Below are 18,886 nucleotides of genomic sequence, written 5' to 3'. Positions count from 1 at the left end.
TTAGACAAACATAGATCCAAGGTTTATTAGGGTTGCATGCACACTTAGGAAGTGTTAGATTGCTCAAAACCCAACAGTAAGTCCTTAACCTTATAAGGTACTCCATAACCCACTAGTCAACCCCTGATCAAAGTCAAAGTCCTCAGTCAAGGTCGACATTCCATGTTGACCTCTACTCGCCGAGTACCCTCGGCTACTCGCCGAGTTCCTTGAAGCACATTCTAACTCGCCGAGTCATCGGGGTGACTCGTCGAGTTCCTTCGATTCTCGATTAAACTTTAAGGCCTCCCTTCGAGTTTCTTCCTTGCAACTCGACGGATACACACACACATACATATCCTGGAGAAAACTCATTCGACTCGCCGAGTTGTTCTTCAACTCGTCGAGTCTATGGAAATCATCATCGGACTCACCGAGTTGTTCCTCCAACTCGTCGAGTTCACGACCATCTTCATGTGACTCGCCGAGTCAACCTTGCGACTCGTCGAGTCCATTCAGTCCTTTTTCCATACGGACCTATTTTGAGCCATGCAGCGGCTCCAAATCACAAATCCAAGCTTCTAGGGCATGCTTTTCACATAAAGTTGCAAACTTTACGTGCATGCATAGCTATAAAGGTTCTAAATGCCAAATCTAAGCTATTAATGGGGTCTCATGCCCAAGGAGGGCCTTATTCATGCCCAATACAACAACTTTATGATTCTAAAACTTAAGGAGGGTCCGGATCTGAAGTTACAACTTCTAATCTAGCCCATAGCCCACCTTATCAACCTCAAAATCCATAAACCCCCCCCCCCCCCCAAAAAAAAAAATAAATAAAAAATAACTCAACAAAAAGGAAAAAAGGAAGTAAGGATGGCAACTTGATACCTCCAAGGGATGCTAGCTGAGGTAAATTCTGCTCCCCATACCTTCCTTGCTTCAATTCCTTTGCACTTCTAGCTTTTCTCTTCTAGCTAACATTCTTTCCAAGCTTAAGACACACCAAAATGGAATACCACATGAATTAGGGTTTTAAGAAGCTCTCAAAGACTGCAAAGAGGCCAAAGGAGGCTGAGGCTCCTTTAAATAGGGGTGCAAACCCCGAGATTTAGGGTTTTATCTGCCAGCTCCTACTCGCTGAGTCCCAATATGGACTCGTCGAGTAGGTCACTTAACACGCGATCCCACCCCGTTGCTACTCGACGAGTAAGGCAACCAACTCGTTGAGTAGAGCTTAACCCAATAAATCTTATTTAAACAATACCTGAGAATCGGGGTGTTACAAATGCATTGAAATTATGTCGTTGTTTGCTGATATGAAAATTACTTATAATGATAAATTTATTAAACTTAGGCTAAAATAGTGGATAACCGAGTATCTCTTAAGCACTCTAGAAGGAGGTTTTAAGTTCAAACATTGCGTATTTCAATCAATGTATGACTAACAGAAATATATGATGTAGTTCTAAAAGAGAGTGCTTAGTATCATCACCAAAGCGAACCCTTTCCCCGGAACCTTGCAATACCGGGGAGTCGTAATGGGCGATGGATAACTATTTTTTATGTAATAATATGTATTTTTTGAAATGATATTTTTTTGAATAAATTATATAAAAATGATAGTAAATATGTATAAAAAAATTTAATGATAAAATATGTACAAATACATAATAAACAGTAAAATCCATGTTAGCAGCGACAAGGCTAGTGACCTATATTACGGATAACATGATATTTTTTAAACAAAAAGGGAAGTTTAACGGTGATACACAATAAATATAAAAAAAGTACAAACGTTAAAAGGTGGTTGACACACTAAGACTATAGGGAGTGTTAGCACTCAGGGAGGAGGAAGTCGTTCCCATTGAACCCACCGAACTCACTGCCACATCAGCTTTTCTCTTTGATTTTTGTTCATCTTTCCGAACCCACAACACACGAAAATCTTATCTTTCTCAACCCACTCAACCCACTTAATTAAAAAAATATACAAAATAATCAAGGTAAAATCTTAATTAGCAATAGAGTGACCGCCGGTACTACTCCCTCTTTGGCGGGTTGTTTAATTGGTTTTCACGAACCCACTTCATCCTCTTTCTCTACTTTCTCTCTCTCATTTTCTCTTGTACCATATGTTTTAAGATTTGTACCTTAGTTGTTTAGTATTTTTTTAATTGAGTGGGTTGAGTGAGTTTAAAAAGATAGGATTTCCGTGTGTTGTGGGTTCAGAAAGATGAAGAAAAATCAAAGAGAAAAGCTGATGTGGCGGTGGGTTCGGTGGGTTCAATGGGAACGACTCCCTCCTCTCTCATAGCATTTTGCCACATCATTTTTTTGATTGCCATGTCATTTTTTTGTTTGCCACACCATTAACATTTTTTTCTTAGCATTTCATAGGGAGTGGTAGCAACCCTAACATTTTTTTTTTCAAACATAAATAAAATTTATTTTTTAATACAAAAACATTTTATATTAAACAATTTTCATTTAAAAAAAACATAAAGACTCTAAAAGAAAGAAAAAAAAAGTAAAAAAGAAAAGAAAAATAACATTGGAAACGATTTGTGGAATTCGGATTGAAAGTTAACCGGTCCATTCTCAATTCCCACGCCCTTTTTTTTTTTTTTTTTTTTTTTTTTTTAGTTTTAAGATTTATTATCCTTATTAATTCATAGAGGCCCATTTGCGTAAAATTCCATTTTTCAACAAATTAAATCCCCTTTTCAACAAGTAGGGTTTCAGCAAACACAATTTTGCTTTTGGCCGAACAGGTCATACTTTTTGTATCCGGATGTTAATGACAGCAGCAAAGATGTTGACGGAGAAGAAAGAAGATAAGGTGAACTAAGTCAAAACTCAATAGTCAATCAAATTATTGCAGCTCTTTATCTCTTTTCTCGTTAAGTTGGTAGTGAAAATCCCCTAACAAGCCTCCTAGCGAGGGCCAGGGGGTGGTGTACAACTGTAGCGAGCCATAGTAAGGCGACGGGTGGTGTACAACAACTGTAGCGAGCCATAGTAAGGGTCGCCTGGCGCATGACTCCGTTCAGCTAAGTGTAAAATTGTATTTTTTTTATTAATTTTATTTTATTTTATTTTTTATTTTTTTTGTAATACTTTCTTTACACTAATTTTCAACCCTAACCCACCCAAAACAACGGAACAGCTGCGGAAACCGAGCTTCCCGCCACTGCAGCTGTAGAAAACGAGCAGACGGTCGAAACGACGCTGAAGAAGGAGTCGGAGCAAGTAGCTGATCATCGAACAGGTACGGAGTTTGCTCCGGCTGCGGAAACGACGATACCTGAGAAGGTACGTTCCCCAATGGCTTCTAACGTACATTCAGGGAACGGAACCGCTGCCGGAACCCCTGAAACGAAGATTCCCGCCACCGCTGTGGAAGTGTCCCCGGAAAAGGAAGTGAAGCTCTTAGCTGATCGCCCAACCGTTACCGAGCTAACTCCGGCTGCGGAAACGACAGTTCCTCAGAAGAAAAATCGTGGATGGGCGGGAGACTGCCTGTTTCGGGTTATTGTGCCCGTGCTTAAAGTTGAAAGTGTTATTGGACGGAATGGAGAAGTCATCAACAAGCTGTGCGAAGAGACTAAAGCTCACATTAGTGTATTGGGAGGCCCTGTTTGGCATACTGATCGCATTGTAAGTTGTTCCTTTTGAGATTTCTACTTCTTTTTGTTTTGGATAAGCAAGGTATTTTTCGATTTGGGTCAGATTTTTCATACTTTTTCGTTCCTTGTTCATTTGGTAATTTAGTAAACATGTTTATTGACCATGGATTAAGCGCCTTCATAAATCATAAATATGAACGACAAACATGTAAATAACCCAATCTTAGATTTCCATTGCTTCACATAAAATGGTGTTTCCATGGTCATAATCAGTTGAATTCTGCCAAAATCCACTAACTGTGCGCCCATACATGTCAACCCATGAGGACAATCACAAGCTACTACAAAATGGGACATTGAGGGTTTTCATTTCATATAAACAGGTTACTAGATAATTTCAGTACTTGGAAAAATAAAAAAAGGTATGTTGTTATTTTATGACCTCGTCCTTTTTAATTTTTTTTTTTTTTAAATTTTTTTTTTTTTTTTTAAGAAAAGATACCATATAGCTTTGTTCGTATTGATGATGTATCAGCACTTCTGTAAAAAAATTAGCGCTTGTGAGCATCTTATCATGGGTATGGTCATGCAACTGTTTATGCCTTTTGGTGTTAGATTGTTGATGACATCGAATGTTGCCTAAATTCTATTGTGGTTCCGTGAAGTTTGGCCTCTATCTTTTTTCTTTTGTATGGTTTTTGTTAACTGCTGTAGGCTTTTACTTGTTTTGAAGTATAGTTTAATTGTGGCTTCTTTTCGATGCTGCCAGTTAGTTGCTCCTTTCATCCATGCTTTTACAATATTATTTCTTTTTATCTTTATCTTTTCTCTTGGTTAATTGTAAAAAAATGCAAGATACGTTTATCGTTTTACCAATTCATGCAACATACTTCTTAACAATTAAATGTGACTTTTTATGTAATGTATCTAGGTCCTAATATCTGGCAAGGAAGAAATAGAGCCACCATTGTCACCTGCAATGGATGCTGTGATAAGAGTATTCAAAGTTGTTAATGGATTTCCTGAAAATGAGAGTGATGGTGTGACATCCATTCCATTTTGCTCCATTCGACTACTGGTACCCTCAATGCAAGCCACAAGTCTGATTGGGAAGCAAGGATCCTCAATCAATATAGTACAGGAGAACATCGGTTGTTCTGTTCGTATCCTACTTAGTGGTATAAATTCTGTTCTATATCTAATGATTATTCATATATTCAGGAAATAGCAACATACTTTCTGTTATTTGTGTATTATAGCTGACAAGTTTAGAGGCTTTTGGGAAAAATATATGTCTTGTCTTTGAGAAGAGTCCTCATTATTTATATTTAACATACAGGCTTAGCAGCCTATATTTATAAATATTTAGCCTATAAAACAACTCACATATCCTAATATGAATAACTAAATATTTGAGAATATTGACAATAATAGCATCACATATTTTTCTGATTTGATTTTCTATGCATTGTCCGGTGGAGATTGATTTGCAACAGTAAATTTGATAAGCTAATATCTTTGACAATAGAATCCTATTTTCATTTCTTTCTGTTACAGCATTATGCCCTCAAAACTTTTCTTATTAAGGCATTGTACTTTGACAAATCTACCCAGTTATAGCATTTTTGTTCCAAGTTCCAACTTTTTTATTTCTTATGCAATTAACACTAAACTTCATTCGAAAACAAACTCGTATACGAGCCCTTTCAACACATTTGATATATATGCTTCAACTTCTTAGGAAACATTTCCTTTTCAATATCGATGATTTTTTTTTCTTTTTGTATTGCTCTCAAATGCTTCTCATCTCTGCACTATTTTTCTGCCAGATGAAGTGTCAACATTGTTCGCCAACTCAGATGATAGAGTTGTCGATTTAAATGGAGAAGGTCTCAAGGTTCTGCAAGCTTTAGAAGCTGTTCTCAAACACCTGCGCATGTTTTTGGTTGATCATACCATTCTTCCTCTCTCTGAAAAGACTGTAAGTTATTCTCCTTTTAGCAGTTTTTTAGAGGGCTGGATGCAAGAAATAGCAACCTACTTTCATTTATCTGTGTATAATAGCATCCTGCTTTCATTTATTTCTATTACAAGCCTACAACATTGTATTTCAAAAAAAAAATTATGAAGGCATTGTACTATGAAAATCTATCCATTTATAGCATTTACTTTCAATCATCTTCTTAGTGGGACATTATTCGCAGGAAAATCTACCTGGTTATAACTTTCTGAAAGGTAGGAAGATAGTTTTGTAGATTTCACTTTCTTGGAAGGTTTGAATGAATAGGGCTAAATGCAATATTATACCTTTCTACTGTCATTTCTTTATAATTACAACACCGTGCTTCCAAAACTTTTCTTATCAACACGTACTTTGAAAGCTCTACCCAGTTTTAACAGCCTAGTTTTTGTTCTATCTTTTTCTTTTTAGAAGATCATACTTTGAAAGTTTTACCCACTTTGCTTTATATATGGACGACATTGTTTTAGTTGGGTAGATTTCTTCAAAGTACAATGCTGTAATAGGAAGAAATGAAAGTAGCATGCTGTATCAAAAGAATCATTTATAGTATGTTGCTGTTTATTGTATTTAACCCAAATGAATACTGGTCAGAGAATGGCAAAGTTGAGGAAATAATAATTACTCAAGCATTTGCACTACAAATCATCAAAATTTTTATTCGAAGTTTGTGATTTTGCTTGTGTTCAACCAGGTTACTCAAAAGATGCTAATACCAGTAGTTGATGGGTTAAATTTCATTGGTGTTGAAAGGAGTAATATTGCAAATATTGGTTCCAGGAGTGGTGCAATGCTTACAGTTGAAGAGAGCAGAGGTTTGCCCAATGAAATTACAGTTGAAATAAAAGGGACATTGTCACAAGTTCAGACTGCTAAACAACTTATTCAGGCAAGAGACTCTTTCTTTCCCTTCCTTTTTTTTTTTTACAAGATGGGGTTGTCAATGGACTTAGTGGCTGTTTCCTTTTTATTTAATGGATATAAAGCTTTAAACAGATACATAAAGTTGTTTCCTTTTGAAATAATCCGTGACTCTTCTTCCTTTTTTTAAAATATTGTATTTGTTGTAATGTTTATAAGTATTACTATCGAGTGAGTGGGTGAACTATGGTGACTACAATTTTTGTAATTTACCTAGCTGAACCCAAATACTTTTCATTTACAATATAGTTATTTAAGTATCTGTTAGTAAATTTATATTGATAAGTTTGAAAATTGTATTTTTTTTGTGAACTTGTGTAATTTATATGTTCACAAGATATGGATGTTGAAAAAAATGAGGGGGATTTTTTTTGACCAGTACATGACCGGAAATGATCGGGATCTTTTCGGACGAAGCAAAGACCAAAATGGAGCTCGCTTTTTTCCAAAAGGACAGCCCTTTATGTTTGGATCATCATCATCACCAATTCCAACGAATACTGCTAATAAGACTCTTTCGTTCCCTGCATTTGGTGTAACATCTTCTTCATCTATTACTACAACTGCTACTGGATCTGTTACTCAATTTACAAACCCTATTACTACTACTACTGGAACATCAAGTTCCTTTTTGGGGTCTAAAACTGTAGCTGCTACTACCCCACAATCTACAGCTGCTTCATCTTTGTGTGGTACTGGTGAGTTTTTAAGTATAAATAAATCTTTTTGGTTTGTCTTTGTGATTTGAAGTTGACAGTTTCCATTCCGTTACATTGGTACCTTTATATAATTAGTAAAGTCTTGAATTGTTGGGATGTATAGATGCTTTATTCTAGAGGAGCAAGGTTATATGGTTTTGTGTTGGGATTATCTTTAGGCAGTGTTTGAATTTTGAATGGGCGTTGACAAAGTGAGATCATTTTGTTTTGAATATTTATAAGTAGCTACTGAGATCATTAGGTGCTTACTGAAGGATGATTAGGTATTTAATACTTGTAGGTATTTGGTGTCTTATGTGCTTCTCTAAATCTTATTATTTTGATTTGAAATAATCAGAAAATTAGATTAGACACCTTTTTTTTTTGTTAGAATGGCGTCCATACACACTCTAAAATTACTCCTAAATTCCATCTATGTCCCATATGGGACTCGAACCTTGAACCTCATGGAGGGAGGGCATCTCACCATACCTTTTAGGCAAAAGGCCTGTTAGATTAGACACTTAAAACTGGTTATTGCTACTTTCTAGACATCCCCATCCCCTTAGGTTGTGTTGCAGTCATAGTAGCAATGGCATGCCATGATCTTGTATTCAGTCTGATTTGTTTATGTTCATGTTCCTCTGTTCCTATCCTGTGTAGGTATGGAAAGTAGCGAGGAACCAAAACGAAATAGGGTTAGTTGGGAAAACATAAACATAATTAAAACGTTTCTTGATGCATGTATTCACGAGATCACCATCAATGGCCGAGAAGGTGGTAGTTTAAAAGCAGTTTCATGGAAGAAAGTCGGGGAGAAGCTTAAAACTAGGCATAACTTTTTTGTTGATCATAAACAAATGAAAAACTATTTTGATGGCCTCAAGAACAAGTACAGAGCTTGGCTAGTACTAAAATACAAAACCAACAACAAATACGATCCTTCCACCAACACGTTTCATTTGACAGACAAGGAATGGGAGATTGAAATCATGGTAAATTTCATATCCATTTGCTGAAGTGTGTATGTATGTATGTATGTATGTGTGTGTGTGTATATATATATATATATATATTATTGTGTTAGTTGCTAATTTGTTAAAGTATTTCACGCAGAAAAATAGGCGAATAGGAACATTGAGGAATGCACCCCTACCCTTTCCGGATCTCTGTGCACTACTTTTTCACGGTGTTTTGACTGGACCGTCCCACCGCCGTAAGAAGCACCGCCACAATGTCGGTGGAAGCCCATCAGGTAACATCCTACTTTCATTTCTTTTTATAACAACATTTTACTTTCCATTTTTTCTCATTAAGACATTGTACATTGAAAATCTATTCAGATATATCATTATAATTTTGATATTTCTATCTTGTTGTAGCAATGAAACTTGCTTTCTATCTAGATGAAGTTGCTAGAATTGGGTAGAATTTTCAAAGTACGATGTTGTAATAGGAAGAAATGAAATAAGATGCTGCAATAAACAGCACAACTGAAGTACATTGCTATTTCTTGCATTTAACCCAACGAAAAGTAGCAGGCATCATAATCTACAAGTGCATACAACTAATCCGTTATGAGACCACTAACTACATCGTAGGAAATATGTAATAAAAAATCTGTCAAAGATATTAGCTATGATTTTATGAACAAATCAGTTGTATATTTTTAGTATATATAATGAGATAACAGTCAGGAAACAAAAAGGTTTGATAGTGACCTACACATTACATATTTAAAATGAACTTAAATTACTCTGTATCGATTTGTTTATAATTTCTGGCATGGTCTATGCTAAATCACCAAGAAAATTTACAAGATAACATTAGCATATAAAATTATAAATCGCATGGATATTTTTTAATCAGGTACAATCATACATAAGATGATAAGAAATGTTATATTTTGTGTGACCATGAGAACTCTTTAGCCAATCCAGAGACAAAGTTCCACATCAGAATCTTTGATAGACCCTGATACATTCTTGATTCACAGCCAACAATCACTCAGTAATAACAGAAATTTAGGATGATATTTAAGATAGTATTCCCATTCATTCGAGAGGAAAGGGGCTCTCCAAGAAGAACAAAAGACTATTAATACTACTCCTAAAGGATAGGACAAAAGAGAAAGCAGCACAACAAAATCAAGGTGCTGTCCCTACTAACTTTATCCCATCACTAATATTAGACATAAGTGCTTAGACCATATCATAATATTCTTTCGAAACAGAACAATAAAATAACTCTAATAAAACAATTCAACTAAAAGCAGTCCAGGTTGAGTTGGGGCTTATCACAGAAGCATGTAATAATATTTTGAGAGAGTAGAAGAACGTTTCATTAAGAATAACTAAAATTTAAACTCTATGCAAGAAATAGCAATGTACTTCCGTTTATTTGTTTATTATAGCACATTTTCCTTTCATTTCTTTTTATGACAGCATTGTACTTAAAGCATCTGGCATCGTACTTTTATAGTTGAAAAAGTAAGTTTACCAAATTATAGCAGTGGAAGTTGTATTTGGATGACATTGCTACCTAGGGATGAAAGTGGGTCCAAACTCGGACCGGATGGACCCGGACCCGGAAAACCCAGAACCGGTTAACGATATTTTGTAGAACCGGAAACCGGACCGGTATATAGGAACCGGTTCCGGTTCGGTTCCGGGTATGGTACCGGGTAAAGTGGGTCTAGAACCAGAAAACCCGGAAACATCAAAGTGGGTAGGTTGGAACTGGATAAAGTGGGTTTAGAACCGGAAAACCCGGAAAAACTGTAATTTTTTGGTAATTACTTACTACTTAGTGGGTTGTATTTTGAAAATTTTCATATTGATATCCCGACTTATTGTAACTCATTGAATAAGAAACCAAAATTAACATAATTATAGTCTAAAATCATATACAAACTCTAAAATACACTCTAGAAAAAACCTCATGTCAATCCGACTTTAAACAAATGAGATATGCATGTGTTAACATTTTCACAGAATACAAATTACAAAAACAAATAGTTGAAAAGTTGAAAATTTTCAGTTTTGATATCCCGACTTCGGAGGACTGTAAATCATTGAATATTAAACCAAAAATGACAAAATTATAGTCTAAACTCATGTACAAATTGTAAACTACAAGTTGAAAAAAACCACATGTCAATCCGTCTTCAAACGAATTAGATATGTATGTTTTAAAACTTTCACCGAATACAAAAAAACTAAAAAACAAAAAACTTCCAGCTTTGATATCTCAACTTTGGGGGACTGTAAGTCAATGAATATAAAACTAAAAATGACAAATTTATAGTCTAAAATCATATACAAACTCTAAACTACATGTTGCAAAAAACCACATGTCAATTTGACTTCAAACGAATTAGATATACGTGTTTTAAAACTTTCACCGAATACAAAAAAACTAAAAAACTAAAAACTTCCAGCTTTGATATCTCGACTTTGGGGGAGTGTAAGTCAATGAATATAAAACTAAAATTGGCAAATTTATAGTATAAAATCATGTACAAACTCTAAACTACATATTGGAAAAAAGTTTATGTCAATCCGAGTTGAAACGAATGAGATATGCATCTTTTAAATGTTTCACAAAAACCGGTTCTGGCCCTAAAAGTGGTTCCGGTTCCAAAAACTAGTTCCGGTTTTTAGACCCGGTTACCCGGACCCGATGGACCCAAACCCGATTTACCCGGAACCCGGATAAAACCAATTTTTAAACCCGGAACCGGAACCGGTTCTATATATTTAGGGGCGGACGCAGGATTTCATAGTAGGGGTTGCACGGGAAGATTAGGGGTTGCACGATAGTAGAAAAAATAAAAAATTTTAAAATTTTCGAAATTTTTTCCACTACGGTCGGAAAATTTAGGGGTTGCCGGTGCCACCCCGAAACCCCCCTAAATCCGCCACTGTATATATTCCGGTTCTAACGGTTCCGGTTCCGATCCGAGTCCGGTTCCGGTCTGGTTTTCCGGTTCTAAATCTCATCCCTATTGCTACCTATAATTAAGTAGATTTTTCAAAGAGAGTACATGCATGCTGTAATTAATAAGAAGAAATGAAAGTAGGATGCTATAATAAACAAGTTGATGAAAGTACCTTGCGTTTAACCCTTTTAATTTGTAGAAGAAGAAAATTATATTATTTTTCATGCATGTGTGATCAATCCTTCAGGTCTTGTACCACAAGCAGCCGCGCCTCTTGTTCCGCCATTACCGGCTACTGAAACACCAAAGAAAGAAGAGATGGTTGAAGTACCACCAGAATTGCCTCAAGTACAACCTGTAACTTCTTCCTCTCCACCCTCGTTTTCGTTTCCCACCAGTTCAGCCTTGGTGAAATTGAGCACTGCTGGTTCGAGCTTCTCTTTTGCAAATGTAGGAACCTTCACTGCCCTTCAATCATCTTCGGGGTTGGCTTCAAGTTTAAAAACCGCTGCTACAACAGTAACGACTGAAACACCACAGAAAGAACGGATGGTGTTTCGGGTGGTAGTGCCGGTGCTTAAAGCTGAAAGTATTACTGGACGGAATGGAGATCTCATCGAGAAGATGTGCCAAGAGACGAAAGCTCACATTCATGTACTGGAAGGCCCTGTTTGTGATACTGACCGCATTGTAAGTTGTACCTTTCAAGATTTCTGTTTAGTTATATTTTGATTTGATTTGGGTCACTCACTCACTCACTCACACTTTTTTACATATCTAGGTCATTTGGTATACATCTTACATGAATTAAATATGATTATATGAATGAAAAACATGTAAATAACCCATTCTTAGATGATGTCATGTGACACTTTTAGGTCCTAGTATCTGGCAAGGAAGAAATAGAGGCATCGTTGTCACCTGCAATGGATGCTGCGATAAGAGTGTTTAAACTTGTTAATGGATTCCCAGAGGATGAGAGTAATGGTGTGGCATCCATTCCATTTTGCTCCATTCGACTATTGTTAACATCAATGCAAGCCACTAGTCTGATTGGGAATCAAGGATCCTTAATCAATAAAATACAGGAGAACACCGGTTGTTCTGTTCGTATTTTATCTAGTGGTATGGATTCTTTTCTAAATCTAATGATCATTTATATATGTGCATATAGGACACTTTTATTACAATATTCTACTTTCATTTGTATCTTATTCATGCATTGTATTTTGAATAATCTACCCATAATATATAGAATGGTAATTCCAGTTTTATTTCTTACGAGGACATTATACTTTGAAAAACCTACCCAATTATAGTAGTGAAAATGGCTTTTATTTAGATGACATTGCTATAATTGTTGGAGAAACAACCCAGAAAACAATAAAGATGCAGAGCACGTTCTTACATATGAAGAAGAAGAAGAAGATGGGTTCTTGAACACAAAAGTAATATTTTATTATAAAACTCAAGAACAACATTTACATATTACATTCACACATATATATACACATCAGTAATCGGTTGAGACACTAAACCAACACAACCCTTCGGAACTGTTGTGACTTTCTGAACCATCACAACTCTTTGTTGATTGATCACCATCACAACCCTTTATTTGACAGTTACATAACTATAACTAACACTTCCAGTATTAACTACCTATTAAAATCACCAAACTAACCCTAAGTCTAGATTACATTTCAACAATAATTGGGTAGATTTTCAAAGTACAATTTTGTAATAAGGAGAAATGAATTTAGGATGCTATATTAAACAAATTACGGAAAGTATTTTGATCTTTCTTGCATTTAAACTAAAAGTTTATTGGAAATGGATATGGGCCTTTTGACATGTTTGATTATATGCTTTAACTTTTTAGAAACTTAAGTAGTAATAGCAAATAGCAATAGTTCATGTTTAAATGCTTTCAATTTCTCTTTGAGAGATTAGTGCTCACTGGTATCTAGGGCTAAATGCGAGAAATAGCCAGTTATATGTGTATTATAGCATCCTACTTTCCTTTCTTTATATTACAACATTGTACTTTCAAAATTTTCCTACTAAGGTTATTGTACTTGGAAAAATCTACCCAATTATATCATTGTACTTTCAATCCGTTTTTTTATGAGGACATTATACTTTGAAAAATCTACCCAATTATAGCAGTGAAAATTGCTTTGTACTTTGATTCCTTGCTATAATTGGGTAGATTTTCTTAGTACAACGTTGTAATAAGAAGAAATGAAAATAGGATGCTATAATAAAGCATGAAATGGCATAATACTCTAATTAATGGTATTACTATATCCAAATACAAAGAAATGTCCAATGCTATAGTTAGGTAGATTTTGCAGAGTACAATGTCTTAGTAAGAAAAAAGATGACTGTACCATGCTTTATTTTGGTAGACTGTTCAGATGTATTTATAAGAAAAAAAAAACTGAAAGCACAATGTTGTAATAGAAGGAAATGAAAGTAGGATGTTATCATAAACAAATGGAACTATGTTACTATATCTTGCATTTAGCCTTATAATAAACAAATTAACGAAATTGCATTGTTGTTTATTGCATTTAACCCTAAACTTTATTCGAAACCAAACTTGTATACGAACCTTTTTGACATGTTTGATATATAGCTGCAGAAATTTGTCCTTTTCGATATTTCTGATTTCTTTTTGATCCCTTCTCAGCTTCACTCTCCTTTTTGTCTGCAAGACTTTCTTCTTTTTACATTTTGTATTGGTTTCAAATACTTATTATTTCCATATTACCTTTTTTCTGCCAGATAAAGTGTCAACATCATCTGCCAACTCCGATGATAGAGTTGTCGATTTACATGGAGAGGCTCTCAAAGTTCTGCAAGCTTTAGAAGCTGTTCTTGGACACCTGCGCAGGTTTTTGGTTGATCATAGCCTTCTTCCCCTCTTTGAGAAAACCGTAAGTTTTTAGTCAGTCATGTTATTGGAAAAAATAGCACCCTACTTTTCATTTATTTCTGTTGCAGCTTTGTACTTTCAGCTTTTTATATTAATCCATAGTACTATGAAAAATCTACAGATTATAGTATCGTACTTTTAATCTCTTATTAGGACAACCATTTATAGTGGATGATATTTCCAGCATGGGTAATTTTTTCAAACTGCAACATTCTAACAAGAAGAAATGAAAGTAGGATGCTATAATAGACCCTTTTTTTTGAAAACTTTACCCAATTATAGCATGTACTTTGATGAAGAACAGAAATTAGGGTTTGATGAAATAGGATCAAACAGAGAAAGATCGAAAAGAAGAAGATGATGAAATTGACTAATTGATTACACGATTAACACAATCTAAAAGATTGCCCAGGGAATCTCCTTCTCTCTAAGCCGAAAGCTTAAGAGCCAATACAAAGTATTACACTATCAAATTTCTAGGCATCCCCCTCTCCTGTGACCTTTCTCTCTATTTATTATAATCCTAGCCCACCTAGGTGAATTTCCTGTTTTGCCCTATACTGGGCCTTCTAGACAAAACCTATAAAATTCTTGCTTAAATGGTATTTGGGTCCAGCAATACTCATTTCCTATCATACTTCAATTTTTTTTTCTTATTAAAACAAAAGTTTTACCCACTTTGCTTTGTATTTGGATGATATTGCCATAAATGGGCAGATTTTTTAAAGTACAATGCTGTTATAGGAAGTCACTTTTGTAATTCTCTCTGGAATACTTCTAACTTGTAAGTTCTAAAGCTTCCACCATTATGACGACTAAGAATGTTAATAATTTACCTTTTATTTTACAAAATAGTTATTTAAGTATTCTTTTGTAAATTGACGTTAATAAATCAAAAAGATGTTTTTTTTTTTTTTTTTTAATTCTAATGTTCACAAGTTAAGAATCTTAAAAAAAAAACTGATCTTTTTCTTATGAGGTCAAGACCGGAAATGATAGGAATTTTTTCGGACGAAGACCAGGATTTTTTCGGACGATGACACTGCTATAACAAGAAGAAATGATAGTAGGATGCTATAATAAACTGTAGTATATTCAATTAATATTAATCTACAGTAATGTACAGCTGGTATATTAATGTAGGATATAAATTACGATAATTGAATTAGAGTGATTTGATTTGATTTAGTTTTCCTTGTTTAGGTTGATCTAGGTTCCTTGTTTAGGCTTATCATTGTATATATATTGAGGTGATTACCTCACCAGTGAAATATAAGAAAATATTCTCTGCATAACCAATTAAACAAATTAATGAAAGTACATTGCTCTTTTCTCTGTTTAACCTTTTTTTGGAGCACTAACGGATAGTTTGCTACAGCACAATGCCACGACCACTCAAGAAAAACATCAAGCGGTTACATGGGCTGAAAAATCTGTAGTTCATACTGATACTGATATACACCCTCGGAGAGAGTCTTTGTTTCTTGACTGTGGACCCCAGAAAGAGTCACAGTTTTCATCATCTGGGCTATCGTTTTTTGGACGGGATCCGTTGTTATCGACAAAATGTCCTCCTGGACCTGGATTTGGTCGGACTGCTGGTGGGGTTTCTTCTGACCGGACCACGCCATCATCTCCTTTGCTTGGACTTGCATTTTCATCTTCTTCCTCTTCTTCTACGCCATTTTCAACTTCATCATCCACTTTTAGTGGATCTGGTTTGTTTGGGTCCACCTCCTCCTCTAGTTCTAGTGATTCCACTTCTACTTTTGGAACTAGTACCATTTTTGGGGTTTCCATTTTGAGTACAAGCACAACTACTGCGGTTAGTTTGCCTTTTTCTTCAGGTTTATTTGGATCATCTTCATCACCAACTCCAAATTTTATGACAGCAACTACAACGAATACTGCTAGTAAGACTCTATCATTCCCTGCATTTGGTGCAACACCTTCATCTATTACTACAAATGCTACTGGATCTGTTCCTCAATTCGCAAGCCCTACTACTACTGGAACATCAAGTTCCTTTTTCGGGTTCCAAACCTCCTCTAAAACTGTAGCTGCTACTACTCAACAATTTACAGCTGCTTCATCTTTGTGTGGTGAGTTTGTTGATATAATTTTTTTTTAGATTGTGCAGTTTCCACTCCATTACATTATCCTTGAAAACGTTGCATGTAATTTCATATAACAATGATTTGTAGGCCCTAATAATTAGTAAAGTCTTGAATTGTTGGGAGTTTTACATTCTTTATTTTAGAGGAGCAAGGTTATATGGTTTTTTTTTTTTTTTTTTTTTTTGGTTATCTTTAGGCTGTGTTTGCATGGGTGTTAACAAAGTGATCATTGTGAGTGGAATATGTAGAAGTAGATATTGAGATCATCAGGTGCTTACTTAAGGATAATTAGGTATTTAAAGCTTGCATCTTATGTTGTGAGTTGTGACGCCCTGTTTTTGCGGGTATTGTCAACTATCCTTAGCAGGCTTATTCTTTTATAAACAACTAGGAGATTCCATATCTTAAATACCTTTATATTTCATCATGGTTTAATCCAAAAAAACTAAATAAGCGGAAATGCGCAAAATAATACATCTGGAAATTCTGTTTAAAAAGTAACTACTTCATGGTGATGTTACATATGTGCTTCCCCAAATCTGATTATTTTGATTCTAAATAATCAGAAAAGCTAGATTAGACACACGTACAACTGGTTATTGCTACTTTCTGTCATAGTAGCAGTGGCATGCCATGATCATGTATACGGTCTCATTTGTTTATGTTCATGTTCATCTGTTCTTGTGTAGGTACAGAAAGTAACAAGGAATCAAAACAAAATAAGGTGTATTGGAATGTAAACATAGTTAAAACATTTCTTGATGCATGCATTCACGAAATCACCATCAATGGCTGGGATGGTTGTAATTTAACTTTAAAACCAATGTCATGGAAGAAAGTTGGGGAGATGCTTAAAGGTAGACATAACTTTTCTGTTGATAGTAAACAAATGAATAACTATTTTGATGGCCTCAAGAGGAAGTACATAGCATGGGTATCACTAAGAAACAAGGCTGGCAACAAATATGATCAGTCCACCAACATATTTAATTTGACCGACAAGGAATGGAAGACTGAATTGATGGTAAATTTCATAATTCATATTTGTTTGCTAAAGTAAGCGTATGTATATATTTCATATATATTTGTGTTAGTTACTAATTTGTTAAAGTATTTCACACAGAAAAATAAGTGCATAGGAACATTGAGGGATGCACCCCTACCTTTTCCAGATCTTTGTGCACAACTTTTTTACGGTGCTTTATCTGCGGGTTATTTTCAAACCGGTGTTGACCATGTTTTGACTGGACCGGCCTGTCACCCTAAGAAGCGCCACTGTAAGGTTGCTGGAGGCCCATCAGGTAACATCTTGCTTTCATTTTTTCTATAACAACATTTTACTTTTAATTTTTTCTCATTAAGGCATTGTACTTTGATAATCTATTTAGATATAGCATTATGCCTACTTATTTTAATTTGCTTTCTATGTGGATGACATTGCTAGAATTGGGTAGAATTTTCAAAGTATGATGTAAGTAATAGGAAGTAAGATGCAATAATAAACAACACAATTGAACTACATTGCTATTTATTGCCTTTAACCCAACTTTAAATAACAAGCATCATAATCTACAAGTAAGTTGTGTTCATACAATTACAATCCCTTATGAGAGCACTACATACATCCTAGGAAAACAGTAACTAAAAATCTGGTCAAATATATTACCACCAGAGTTGACTAAACTACCTTGCTATTCCTTGCATTTAAGCCTTTTGATTTGTAGAAGAAAATTATATTCATGGATCCTTCAGGTGAAGCATCCCCTGAAGTACCCACTACAGAAACACCACAGAAAGAAGCGATGGTTGAAGTACAACCAGAATTGCCTCAAGTACAACCTGCAACTGCATCTGTGACAATAGAGACTAAAAGGACAATGTCAGTTTTTGAAGAAGAAATATTGGGTGTATTGAAGATGATAGCTGAAAAGATGAACAAACCTGAACCACCTTCAAAACCGACATTTGAAGATTGTGAAAAGAAGTTGAATGAACTTGGGTGGGCGAAAGATGATCCACTACATGAAGTTGCATATGCAATTTTTTGCGAGGAAAACGATAAGTATAGGGAATTATGGATGAAGTTAGACCCAAAAAGGTGTGCTAATTGGGTTAGAATGATTGGACGTAGTAAAAACTTTCTTTAGTAGTTAAGTTGGCGGATTATTCTACGGTATAGTTTTTTGTTGGGATTGTATAAATGTGAATACGAATTGTTATATAGCCATTATGTTAAAAGTTCAAAAGAATACCACTTTATTAAATGGATCTACCATTTTGGTTGGTATTTTAGTGATTTGGATGATGTGATTTGTTACAATAGTCAATAGCTAAATAAAAACGTTACTAAATATATTAATAAATAAAACAAAAACTAGAGGTGGTGGAAGTACGTGAGGCTCTAACGAAATATATATCGAGTTGAGTAGGAATCAAGATGAAGAAAGATCAATATAGGGAAGACGATGAAACACGAAAAGAATGATGATAGTTTGTCTTTGAATTTTTATTCCTTCAAGTATTTTGATTTGTGAAAACAAGCTTCTAAGACCGGTGAGAGTGGTGCTATATTGATGCTTGATGCCGTCGGCAAGGGCCGGTGTTACACTCGAGCACCACTTTGAGCGGCCTAAGCATTGTA

The 18,886-nt window shown here is 35.1% G+C and overlaps 1 protein-coding gene across 2 annotated transcripts; it reads left to right on the top strand.

The window, feature by feature from the left end:
- The first annotated feature begins 3,137 nt into the window (after positions 1-3,137).
- LOC145004767 (uncharacterized) lies at positions 3,138-18,541 on the top strand. 2 transcript variants are annotated; one of them, XM_078963754.1, is made up of 14 exons: positions 3,138-3,639; positions 4,540-4,786; positions 5,438-5,589; positions 6,323-6,517; positions 6,929-7,247; positions 7,911-8,242; positions 8,364-8,502; positions 11,435-11,877; positions 12,066-12,312; positions 13,978-14,129; positions 15,507-16,230; positions 16,935-17,269; positions 17,369-17,546; positions 17,998-18,541. In XM_078963754.1, exons 1-14 carry the CDS (start codon positions 3,307-3,309, stop codon positions 18,390-18,392), a joined length of 4,191 nt encoding a protein of 1,396 aa, XP_078819880.1. In that variant the 5' UTR covers positions 3,138-3,306; the 3' UTR covers positions 18,393-18,541. The 2 variants fall into 2 exon arrangements, with proteins under 2 accessions (XP_078819880.1, XP_078819881.1); XM_078963755.1 differs by lacking the exon at positions 3,138-3,639 and adding an exon at positions 3,882-4,030.
- The last annotated feature ends 345 nt before the right edge of the window (positions 18,542-18,886 follow it).

Source organism: Lactuca saligna, chromosome 7, assembly GCF_052625555.1.
Source record: "Lactuca saligna cultivar CGN05327 chromosome 7, ASM5262555v1, whole genome shotgun sequence".
Taxonomy (NCBI): Eukaryota; Viridiplantae; Streptophyta; class Magnoliopsida; order Asterales; family Asteraceae; genus Lactuca; species Lactuca saligna.
The sequence above is the reverse complement of the archived record's forward strand: the minus strand, read 5'-3'. Positions and strand labels throughout refer to the sequence as shown.

Bases quoted from the DNA above. Each gene is read 5' to 3' on its own strand.
- LOC145004767 (XM_078963754.1), top strand. From the start codon at position 3,307: ATGGCTTCTAACGTACATTCAGGGAACGGAACCGCTGCCGGAACCCCT. The intron at 8,503-11,434 runs GTAACATCCTAC...TCAATCCTTCAG, and splicing joins TGTCGGTGGAAGCCCATCAG to GTCTTGTACCACAAGCAGCC. The intron at 12,313-13,977 runs GTATGGATTCTT...TTTTTCTGCCAG, and splicing joins TGTTCGTATTTTATCTAGTG to ATAAAGTGTCAACATCATCT.